The sequence below is a fragment of the Mustela putorius genome, unplaced genomic scaffold (assembly GCF_011764305.1).
Source record: "Mustela putorius furo isolate JIRA1106 unplaced genomic scaffold, ASM1176430v1.1 tig00537335_pilon_pilon_pilon, whole genome shotgun sequence".
Lineage (NCBI taxonomy): Eukaryota > Metazoa > Chordata > Mammalia > Carnivora > Mustelidae > Mustela > Mustela putorius.
In genome coordinates, this window is record NW_025422457.1 from 4,174,906 (window position 1) to 4,187,153 (window position 12,248).

Sequence of the window (12,248 nt, forward strand, 5' to 3'; positions counted from 1 at the left end):
TTTTGAGCAACTGTCAGTAAACAGTGAAAAAAAAGAGGAAAATAATGATATAAGTTTAAGTGTGAATCAAGCCATTCAGCTTCCTTTGCAATATGAAAATTCGAAAAAATAATGATCTGATTTTCACACCTCAGAAATTTGGCTGTTTTGTTTAAAGTAATATGTTCCTAGTTTCCACAAAAATAATTAGACCCTTAGTCTCCCAGAGTACTTCATAAAGTCATGATATTATTTGATAATTAACTGAGGTGGGACGTAAAGGCTTATAATAGCTTTAGCCAAAAGAACACTTCTTTAGAAAGTGTTAAATTGGTTGACATTTTGACAGAAACCTTTTAACGAAATAAATGTGTTATGTATGATTTCCTGATATACTTTGTTGGTGTATTTGGTATAATTACATTAAATATCTTTCTGATTTTGCTTTTAAAATACCTTATATATTGGGGGAAAAGTCCATCCTGATCTTTTTTTTTTTTTTTTTATGTTGCAGAATATTTCCCTTAGAAGATGACACCTGTACTCCCTGATGCTCGCTGTGGGATTGGATTTGAGACCTATCAGCCTGGTTCATCTTTTATCTCAGAGATAGTTAGGGTTGACTTAGCTGGTCCCATTCCATAGATTTTTTCTTTTTGAAGAATAAAACTTTCCTAGATAGAAGAATTTTTTTGTTCATAAGTATAGGGTAGTTGCTCTAGAACTTTTTTACCTGGACACAGTTTAATTACAGTTATATACAAGTTGGTGCTTAGGATGTGTTCAGAGAGGTGGAGCACATGTTTCTTCTCTCATCCCCCACCCATAGCTGCCTCATTGTTCCTTGCTGTCTCTGCTAACACATTGTTGAGACTGTCACCTTTCTCTAATTCAACCCTCTCAGTGCCTTTTGGCCACTTCAGGTAGCCCGCGATGGCATTTCTTGGACACATGGACACCTGGAGAGTTTGCTCAGTCTGCTTTTAAATCCCCATTAGAAAGTAACAGTTTTCTTTCCATTGGTTTTTATGTGGCATTTACTGTTGACTTTAAATCAGAAGAAAGGTATGCTTATCCAGAGTATAAAGTTACATACATGCTAGATTTATAGGGACCAGAGAGGTGCTACTGATTAATTACTTCCTACCTAATAAAGGAAGTACTAGGCCTTGCTTTCCATTCTTATCACCACCACCCTTATTATATCAGAGTTAGAGTATTACAAGAAAGATAGTAAGGGACAGTGTCAGACTTAAAGACATCTTTATTAAATAGACTCAGTTACTCCACTTTTGTGGAGTTACTCCCAATAACTCCCAATTATGTTGCCTAGAGTATAAAAATTATATGCACAGAGACATTCTAAGTGGCATTAATTATAATGGCCAAAATAATAGATCCCTTAAAAGTTTTAGGAAGGGGTCAGCAAACTTTTTCTGCAAAGGGCAGAAAAGAAAGATTTTAGTCTTCGCAAACCATATAATCTCTCTTAAAACTTCTCCAATGTGCGTTTATAGTACAAAAACAACCATAGACAATATGTAAATAAATAGGCATGGCTGTGTTCTAGTAAAACTTCATTTACAAATACGTGGCCATAATGTGCCAACCCCTGGTAAAGGAAATGGTTAATAAACAGATAGATAGCCAATGAATGGTATATTATATACTCATTAAAAATTAATAATAAATGAAAAATTAGAAAATATTTAATTAGAAAAGCAAGCTATGAATGGGTAAGGTCATGGCTGTCAGCGACACACCAAGCATATAGTAAAAGGGTGACAGAGTAAATGACTGTTCCTATAATAGGGTGGGTGACTTCGTCTTTCTTTAGTATTATAATTTTTTCTTTATTTGTATTACCTTTTTAATAATGTTTTAAAATAAAAAATAATCTTGAGATCTGTATTAGCTATCTGTCATTGCATAATATTACCACAAAGTTAGTAACTTACAACACCCATTTAATATCTCAAAGCTGGGTCCTTTGTAAGGCTGCAGTCAAGCCAATCTCCTCTGAGGCTTGTCTGGGCAAGAGTCAGGTTCCTCCCTCATGGTTCGCAGCTTTCTGTTCCCCATGGGCTTTGGACTGAGGGTCTATTTCTTGGGGGGCCATTGGCAAGAGGCCACCCTCAACTCTTTGCCATATGGGCCTTGCCAGCACATCTGGTTGCTTCTTCGAAGCCAGCAAGGGAGACAGTTTCAGCAAGATGGATCTCGTAATCATACTATGTAGTCAATTACATCCTGTTCTCTTGGTTAGAAGCAAGTCACAGCTACCTACTCTAGAAGACAACAAGAACAAGAATGGAAAAATGGCAAAAAGTGGAAACATTATAAAATGGTGTAAAGTATCATTCTTGGTCTGCAGTAGTTCCTGACTGCTTTCCTTTGATGATATTTGAATTTCACATTTATTCTTGATGGAGTATCTTGGCAATTCTTTCAGATTCCCTCTGCTTTCCCAGAAGGTCTGAAGATGTACCCATTCAGAACGATGTATGTTTCTGTGACTCTGGTTGGCACTTTGCAAATCTAAGGATCTTAAAATGGTTTATGATCAATTCTTGGGGTCTTTGCCATTTGATTCCTTTTGAGGCTTTTCATCACAGTGTGAGAAAAACATTCTGCAGTCTGTCTGCATTCTCAGAAAGAAATGTAAGGCTTAATGAATGTTAGATTTGTATATCCAGCCTGGTAACCAATGAGTCCCTAGGCAACTACAAGACCTGAAGTATCTTCTGGAGTTGACTCGAAAAGAGGATTCCCACAGAAATGCTTAAAATTAGGCCTCAGTCTCATTGTATGTCCTGGGAAGTCTTCTCTGTTTCAGAATATTTCCTGCGTACCTCACCATAGCTGTTCTGCCCAAAACCAGCCAGATACCTCCTAATATTGCGGTCTGGAACAGTTTGGAAAGGGAGACAACCCAGCTGTTGACTGTCTCATTCCACTAGGTAAAGTGATTTGTCTTGTGTGATCAAGTCACTGTGTAATTGCAGTTAATTTTGTCTCTTCTTAGGCTCTGGGCTGCTTAGAAACACAGCAAGGAACCAAGTCCTTTTTTTTTTTTTTTTTTTACATCTCTGTCTCCCACCACATACCACAAACCCACACACACTAGGCTCTCAGTAAATGTTTAGTGAATGAATGAATGCAGACTGAAGACTCGTTAATTAACAGTAGCTTTTACTCTTAGACTCAAGGCAATCTAAAGTGATCCATTTGGACACCAGAGGGCAGTGCTAAATAAGCACCGAATTTTCAGACTCTAGAAGTGGGTTAGCTTGAGAAGCGGTGCACTTCAACGTTTATCTTCAATCTGTGGGAAATAGGCATAAATAAAAATATAAATGAGTTTTATGTGCTTGCAACCCCCTCTTTTCCTTTCTGGCATGTCTCTAAAATTACACTCTACTGACATTAAATATGCGGCTTGATTCATGCTCTGTTCAAAATGTATATCTCTATTTAAAAAACAAAAACTTGTTTGGGGCAAAGGTTGGTGGGATGCGTGTTTTTTTCTAAACTGTGGTTTTGTTCGTAAGCACATGAAATAATGCATTCCTTTTTTTTTTTTTTTTTTTCCTCGCATTAGCCTAACTTATTAAATAAACTTCAGAATTCCTGTCCCATAGCAAGAGACCCCAGCTCTGTAACACTGAACTGGCTACATACCGGTGGTGAAAGTCATAGATTGCTGCCATCATAAACACAGACTTTTCCCATAAGGGGGGCCCTCTCTGGGTGGGAGCGGGAGGAGGGGAAGGACGTTGTTGACTTCTCTCTAGTGTGGTCTTTGCCTTTGCTTTTTGGAGTCCGAGTCAGTGCCCCTCTGTGCTGGGAGGGCTCAGTGGAACATTGAATGACCTAGGTCTGAGGAATCCAGACTAACCTATTTTGCTTCCCAGGCCTCCACGCCTTTCTAGATGAATGTGTTCCTAAAAGGTATTGATCTCTTGTGAAGAACATGAGGGCAGAGGCACTTCGGCATTCTAAGCTCCACCGAGAGTAGCAATCTCTGACAAAGTTCATGTAATCTGCATTATTTTTTTACTGAAACTTTTATATGCCTGAAACCAGATGACTTAACCAAAACTTCATGGTGTGTCATCTTTTTCTGAGCCTTTCTGTGCTGAATTCCTCTCTGAGGTCACGTTTTCCACCGCAGCCCTAGCAGGAGGCCTTTTACTGGTGCAGCCCCGTGTTCCTGCCAGAGCCTAGAGTTCTCTATAGAAGCTCTTTATTCAGCCACTGTATTTATGTTTAATGTGCAGGATGGCGCTGTATCTGAACAATTAGTACCATTTTCCTTTCTTTCAGACCAATGGTGGTTCTGGTCCTTACCACTCTCACTCCTGCAGTCTGATCCTTTTAATCATCTTTAAATAAGAACTGCTTGTGCTCACGAAGGAAAGAGAAGACAAAAGTCATGTGACTTCCCGGGGAGGTATACTCATAAAATGCTTAGATGATTCTGCAAAATTAAAAACCAACTTAACCAAAATCAAACAAAGATTGGCTCTTTCGGTTTCAGGGAGACTGAATGGAGGTAAGATGAGGAAGCATTTAAGTAAAGCTGGCTTCATGCATTTATTAATTATCTGCAGACATTGCTGGGCTCCTCCTCTGTGCTTGCATGACTAAGGTAAATGTGGAATACGAAGGTTAATGAGATATGACGTGTGCCCTCAAGGAACTCAGATTAGCAATTACAACTCTCCTTAACCAGAACTCTAAAAGGTTGTCAGGGTGACAGTTGAGTGAGGAACAGCTGTCATGCCGTGTATGTTTATGAAAGTTCATACATTTTACTTAGCAGTGAAGGGGTTCAACAACTTTTGGTAAATTAAACTGTTTTCAGACAGTCATGGTATGTACATTATTTGTCCTAAGGGACTGAAGATTGGATACCATACAAAAAGATAGTGCACAACGCACCTCTTGAGACTTATTATCTGGCTAGAGAGGAGAAAATCTATGTGTGTGAGATAATTTGAGAGCAGTTCAAGGCAGTGTTATATATGAATGCTGAGCTACCATTGTGTAGGCCTCTATTTATGACCAAGTGCTTCGGTACTCTTTATTTTGATTCGCACAGTAGAGCTGATATCGTGGACTTGTTACTAACTTACTATTTTCATTTAATAGATGGAGAAATTAGTGCACCAAGTCGTTAAGCAATGGCTTTGTGTGCTAGCAGGTGAGTGGGTAATGAGGGGCTAGACCCAGCTCTCCCAACACCTAGCTCACTGTTCTTTTCAGGAGACCATACTACATATGGTGCAGAGAAATATACTAACGTCAAAGAGCCTTTGGGAAGAGAAAAAGAGCTCCAGTTAGTCCTGGAGGGAGTTGGGAAGTGATTTAGGGATCAGTTAGATTAACTTCTGTTCTCTTGAACAAATGTGTCAAAATGTCAAGCTGTCTGTGGATAATTCGGAAAACCATATTCATCGTCAATATGTTTACAAAGTTTCATTCCAAAGACCAAATAGTTTCATGTTCATGCTTTTATATCAGCAAACTTAAAATTAGATTTAGTGTTAAGTGAGAAAGAGAAAGAGCTCAGGAAGGTTCTCTGCTTGTGTTGGAGCTAAGTACGCTCACACAAAGAGTAGACTCTAGGAAATTTTATTTCTTTTAATTTATTATTTTTTTAAGATTTCATTTATTTATTTGGCAGAGAGAGAGACAGCGAGAGAAGGAACACAAGCGGGGGGAGTGGGAGAGGGAGAAGCACACTTCCCACTGAGCAGGGAGCCTGGCATGGGTCTCTGTCCCAGGTCCCTAGGATGACGACCGGAGCTGAAGGCAGACACTGACTGAGCCACCCAGGTGCCCCTCCAGGAACTTTTGAATGACGGTTTCACATGTGACGAGAAAGGGTCTTACACCCTAAATGTGCCCTAGTTCTGCTTTCTGTTGCTTGAACTCCTACCATAATTCTATTTCTTAATCAGGAAGGTTTGGTCCAATTTAGTTTGACAGACAGTTTTATAGTGCACCATTGGGTAAGGCACCATACTAAGATTTGAAGAGACTATGAGCTCAAATATTTTATTATTAGACTCAGTCAATAAAATTAATCTGATAAATTATTATAAGAATTTCTGAATGTTCATTCTCAATTTCTGTACTTAACTTCATTGCAGAGCAGCAGTATTTTGTGGATTGATACCCTGTGCAGACCACCCTTTGAGTAGCGCATGTTAGAGCTCAGGTGAGAAGTAACCAGGACCCCTGGACCCCACCAGTAGCCCAGGTGTACTAGTCAGGATGTGCTGGACTATGATGCTGTTGGTTCACAACCCAAGAATTTCCCTGGATGAAATCTGAAACTGGCCCTATACGCAGAGGACAGGGAGAAAACGTAGCAAACCGCTCCAGATTGGCAGTTTTAATAAACAAGGAAACTTACATACAAGGTTTATCTTGGGCAGCCATAAGATGAGTAGGTCTCCCCATCCACCTTGCCAAAATCTTGGAAGTTTATACAGAGGCCTTAACTAGATTCAGTCACATCTGCTGTTCAGATGGTTTCAACAACATGTTGCTGTCTCAAGGCTGCATCCTTGAGATGGCTCCCACTGTGGAAATGGTGGGCAGAGTGTATGTGCCAAGGATAGGGGAAAAGGTGAGGAGCCTCTGATTACCTGGTCCAGCTCTTGGGTCAACCTGTGGTCATGTCCTCTTGATGACATGCAGTAATAATGAGTGAATTAGTTTAACAAATGTTTATTTCTTCCTCACATTACAAATCCATCGTACATAGACTTGGAGTCCTTACTCTGGAATCAAGTCAACAGAGCCTCTGTCATCTGGAATGTGGTCAGGTCCAATAGCAGGAAGAAAAAGTGTGGTGTTGTCACAACTAAATACTTCCTCCAAATGCAACAGATGTCAGCTCTGCCCACCTTCTATTGGCCAAAACAAGCCATATGGCCGGCCCTGATCAACTTCCAGGAGAGGAGGTACAATTCCGCCATGTTCCTGGACCAAGGAGAAGAAATAGAGAACAGCACTTTCAGAGAACAGGAAGGAGAGGAGAAATAGCAAGGAGGTAGGTGTAACAGCTGATTAGCTGTGAACACTGAGGGGGGCAGGGGAAAAGGAAGCGTTGAACCTCAAGCTGTTCTGAGTCCTTTGACTTTAATGTGAAGGAGTGTCAGGTTACATTGGGAAGATGGAGGACATTGTGAGAAGGCTCAGGCGCTAGGCACAACCGAAGTGGGAAAAGGGCCAACTTAGGAGGCTGGTGAGGAGAGGAAAGCTTGGAAGACAAACTTTTCCCCATTTTTCTGCTCAGATTCTGGATTTAGTATCTGAGCAAAGAAGAGAGATACTGTATGTATCAGGAACCTAGGATCACTGTAAACCTACTCTTCTTTTCTGATGCCTCGAGGGTTGTTACACAGAATATGTTGCCTGGTCTTTTCTTTACTTCCTAAGAATGAAAAAAAAAAAAATGTGTGCCTACAGTGTAGGGGGTTAGTTGAGCCCTGTGAGAGTATTTCTGAAGGAAGCTAGTTAAACGTGGATACATAGATGGGGTTGGGTTTGTGAGAAAAGATCCCGGGGGCTTTTTTTCTGGGATGGAGAATTATCTAGTGGGATCACGAACCTGAAGTATTTGTATAGATCTAGGGGGCTATCAGGGTGCATGGGCATGGGATGGGGAGAGAAAGTTGGGGGGTAGATACCAGTCCTCAAGGTTCTCATCAGTCCTCGGGGGCGTCTAATGAACAGAGCGTCATGCTGCCGTGACTGCTGTGCGCGAATCACCAATGTACCCCCTCAGTCCCTGGCCACAAGATCTTCTGGCTCTATTTCTCTTAGATATTCCTCTCGGGCACTTGGGAAATACTTGGTTCTGTCCCTGAACTCTGTGGGCATGTGGGGTAATTTTCAGGTTTTCTTGGGTCCTCTTCACCTAGACACGCCTTCTCAGCCAGGCTTTCTTCTCTCCTGTCTTCCCTAAATGCAGGGTAAGTGACCCTAAGGGCCTGGGGCCTGTGAGGCTTTACCTGAGCCTGTAAGCAGCAGGCAGAGGTGAGAGGCTGCGAGCTGGCTGCGGATTCCCCTCACGTGGATGAGGCGATCGGCGCAATGTCCTGGAGTATCTCTTGTGTCCCTCTGCCCCCCAGGAACTCAGCTCGACAGGACAAGGTGCAGGGAACAGAACACAGGTCTCAGTTTAGTGACCCATTCAGTCGTCTAGCTCTTCTACTTTTGTTCACCCCTCTTCCCGCAATTTCCCCCTAGTTTTACCTTACCTTAGGGTTAGAAGAACTATAACCATTTCCAGATCTATTTTTCTTCCAAACATATTGTTTTTCCCAAGATCTTGGGTTTTGAAATTCAAAAGACAAGAATTTGCCTCTCTTGTTCTGTAGTATAATCCCATCCCTGAGGCAGCGGGCCAAGAAATCCTGTATGGGAAACAGTTCGCAGGTAACAAGAATTACTGAGAAGGGAAAACATATCATTTAATATATCAAAATATTATCCGGCAACATTCACAAACAGAAGGTGTTAATTATCATTAACATGCATAGTTATACTCACAAGAACTATTTAATTTTCTGAGTGTACATCTTATGTTACCCATCAAACTACATCCTACCTATCAGTACTACAGTACTGGGCACAGAGTAGGAGTTCAATACATGTTTTATTTGCTAGCATTCGAATGTTCAGAGACAAACTCCTTCTCAGCCCATCCTATTCCTGCCATCTGCAGGACAAGACACAGATTGGCTGCCTCTCTGCCCTGTCAACCCCATATAGAAAGAGGAGTCCTAAGTTCCTTGGGCCACCAGAGAGACCTCATCCCTTGCTGTGTGCTCTTGTAAACATGCTTATGCTATGAGATCTGTTATATTTTGATCCTTTGCCTTAGTAATTTTGAGAAATCAAGACAGGGATTTCTAAATGAAAGTATATCTGCCCCAAAAGCTTACTTAATATTTTATTACACATTCTGTTCTATGCTAAAGCTGTTCATTTTTATTTATCTAACAATTTTGGAGGGGAACGAAGACATGCGAACACTGGTAAATTTAGAAATTCTTCTTAGAAATGGTAATTTCCTACTCAACTATAAAATTATGGTGATTATACCTCTGTTGATGACTACAGATGAGGCTACTGTGGGCGAAAATTGGTCACCTCTTCTCTTATCCCCTATTAGAAAATGTGGTTCCTATACATATAATCATGTAGGTGTGCATCTCCTGGACTGTAGATTCTCATCTTAATTCTTTAAGTTTGAGTGCATAGAATTCACCCACACGGGGCCTTGCCATTCCACTTCTGCAAGATGAAGGAGTCGGTGCAGGCACTCCCTGAGATAGTCTGTTTCTGCATTTCGGTGGGCCTCCCTTTTCATGAACCCCTTCATCACTCTCTTACACCTCCACCTGGTTTTGAAAAAACTCCTTCCCTCCTGGGCATGGATAATCCATCATCAGAAACACGTTCCTTTGAATTTTTGAGGTTCAGGAGGATTGGAAGGCAGAGCTTTGACTTTAGACCATCCAGGGCAATGGAGAAGAGTTATGTAATGTCCTTGAGCCTCAATTTCTCCCCTGGAAAATGATGGGCAGAATATGTCCTTCTAGGTTGTATTTTCCTCACACACTGAAATGCTTGTGGGGGATAAGTGGAGCCTGGTGCATTGTCGGGGACTGCCTCCGGCCGGGAAAGTCCCCGCCATTACAAGATGGCGCTTGGCTCACTGCCAGCAAAATACGCTGCAAGTATACAACGAACTTTCTGGTGAAGCTCGCCTAAAGGAGGACATAGTCATTGGCTGTTTCAAATTTAATCAGCATAGTAACAGGACTCTCATTGGTTCTCCCCATTGCTTGGCCCCTTATTGGTCACCCTGCCGCATATAAGCTAAGGAAGTTGACGAAATAAAGGGAATGAAGCATTAAATAAGGGGAATGAAGCATTAACACTGAACCAGGCTTCTTGTCGTCCTTGCGGGTCGAGGGCAACAGTGCATGAGAAGCTACCCAGGTTCCCTTCCCTTTGCAGTCTCCAAGCCCTTCCTACTGAGGGGCACACTACCACCTTGGGAGGAAATGCATGATGACCAGCTGAGAGCCAGGCCTGTGAGAAATGGAACCTACATGTGCAAGAGAGTAGGAAGAAGGTGCCAGATGAAGTGAGAACACACCAAAGTTTAACTCTGCCCTTTGAAAATGTTATTAGGCCTAACCCTGCTGCTGCTGCTGTAGCTGCTGGTGATTGTGGTGATGATGATGCTGATGATGATAAGATTTTTTGGTCCCATTTCGGGAAACCCTTTGAATTCAGATAAAGTGCACAAGAATAAGACCAGCTATGTAGTTGGAGGCTCACACTAAGCAGGGGAAATTTCCACTGCAGGAAGCCGTATTGGGACAATTCATGGGGAGTAAAAACAACCAAGTTAAACTTAGCTCAACAGAGCACAAAAGCACATTGAAAAATTCCCTCTAAATAGAAGCTGACTGTTCAGGGTGGGTTTAAGTCATGGGAGCTGGCATGGAGCCTTCCGTTGGTGGTGAGGATTGGGCCTCTTCTTGAAGGAATGAATAAATAAAGAAACATGAAATAGTAAGTAACAACTTATATCTGTATAGCATGCTTTCATTAGAGTGGAGGATGTATGGGGCTTTATTTTGTTCTCTTCTGTATTCCCGGAGCTTAGAACGTGGCCTGACACATAGTGGGGGTTCCAAAATTATTTGTGGAAGGAAATTAAGAAAATGCATACATATAAAATAATGTCAAATAATGATAATACTTAAAGAAAATAAAGCAGGGTAAGGGAACTGGGTGCCACAAGAATGCAACTCCAGGTAGGCTGGTCAGGAATGGCTTTTTTCTGCAGGCGACATTGGAGCAGAGACCAGAATGCAGTGAAGGAGTGAGACATGCAAGTAACTGGAGGGTTAGCCTCATAGGCAAAGGAAACAGCATGTGCAAATGTCCTGAAGTGAAAGCATGATGACTGGCATCTTAGATTCTGCATTATTTCTCCTTCTTCTCCTTCCTCCTCCACTACTTCTTCTTCTTCTTCTTCTTCTTCTTCTAGATTTTATTTATTTATTTTTGAGAAAGAGAGGAAGAACATAAGCAGGGGAGCAGCAGGCAGAGGGAGAAGCAGGCCCTCCTGGCCTGCGGGGGCCTTCCCTGGAGAAGCAGTGACCCTGATGCAGGGCTCAATCCCAGTACCCTGAGATCGTGACCTGAGCTGAAGGTAGACGGTTAACCCACTAAGCCATTCAGGCCCCCTAGATTCTGCATTTCTAATAAGCTCTCAGGTGTGGCCAGTATGGCTGGTTCCATGAACCATGCTTTCAGTAGTAAGGATTCAAACTAGGGCTTGATCATGGAGTCAGTAGCTAAAGTGAGGAGGTCATAGAACTGAGAAATGAGGTCACTGCACAAGAAAAAGAGGATAAAAAAACTGCATATGCAAAATAACCTTTTCTATATAAAATATGTATGCAAAGATGAATATTTAAAATATAGTGTCTTTCTCAGGTCACATTTTAGCTAATTCAAATTCTCTTTAGAATATTGCAAAAATTATTTTTAAGAAGTTAATTTACAAACTATCATATGTCTTTACTTAAGACCCTGAGTTCAAAATGTGCACAAAATTTCCGAAATTAAAAAAAATAAGTATAGGGCACCTGGGTGACTCAGTGGGTTAAGCCTCTGCCTTCAGCTCAGGTCATGATCTCAGGGTCCTGGGATTGAGCCCCACATCGGGCTCTCTGCTCAGCAGGGAGCCTGCTTCCTCCTCTCTCTCTCTCTCTACCTGCCTCTCTGCCTACTTGTGATCTCTCTCTCTGTCAAATTAAATAAATAAAATCTTAAAAAAAAATAAGTGTAGACATACGAGAATTGGCCAGGGTTTTCCTAGGAAAGGCTTCATAGAGGGGATTATTTTATTTTATTTTTTTTTAGAGGGGATTATTTTAAACCAAATCTTGATATTTAAGTAGGTGAAACATAAGTTTGAGCTTTCAGCAATTTCCTGTTCTAATGTGGGAATGGGGAGGGAATGTGGGGCACAAGTAATATACTAGTTATTTACTGCCGTGTAACAAATTATTCCACAGCTCATCTACTTAAAACACATCACATTTATTATCCTACAGTTTCTGTGATTTAGAAATTTGGGACCTGCTTAGCTGGGTGGCTCTGGCTCAGGATATCTCATGCAGTCATCTTGAAGACATTGGCTGGAACTGTAGCCATCG

The 12,248-nt window shown here is 41.5% G+C and overlaps 1 protein-coding gene across 2 annotated transcripts in view; it reads left to right on the forward strand.

Moving 5' to 3' along the window:
* TSEN15 (tRNA splicing endonuclease subunit 15) overlaps positions 1–1,888 on the forward strand; it is a 35,415-nt gene extending 33,527 nt beyond the window's left edge. For both annotated transcript variants that reach the window (XM_004767946.3, XM_004767947.3), the window contains one exon: positions 494–1,888. In XM_004767946.3, the coding sequence (XP_004768003.1) occupies positions 494–514 (21 nt within the window). In that variant the 3' untranslated portion in view covers positions 515–1,888. The remainder of the gene's footprint in view (positions 1–493) is intronic.
* Positions 1,889–12,248: the final 10,360 nt, after the last annotated feature.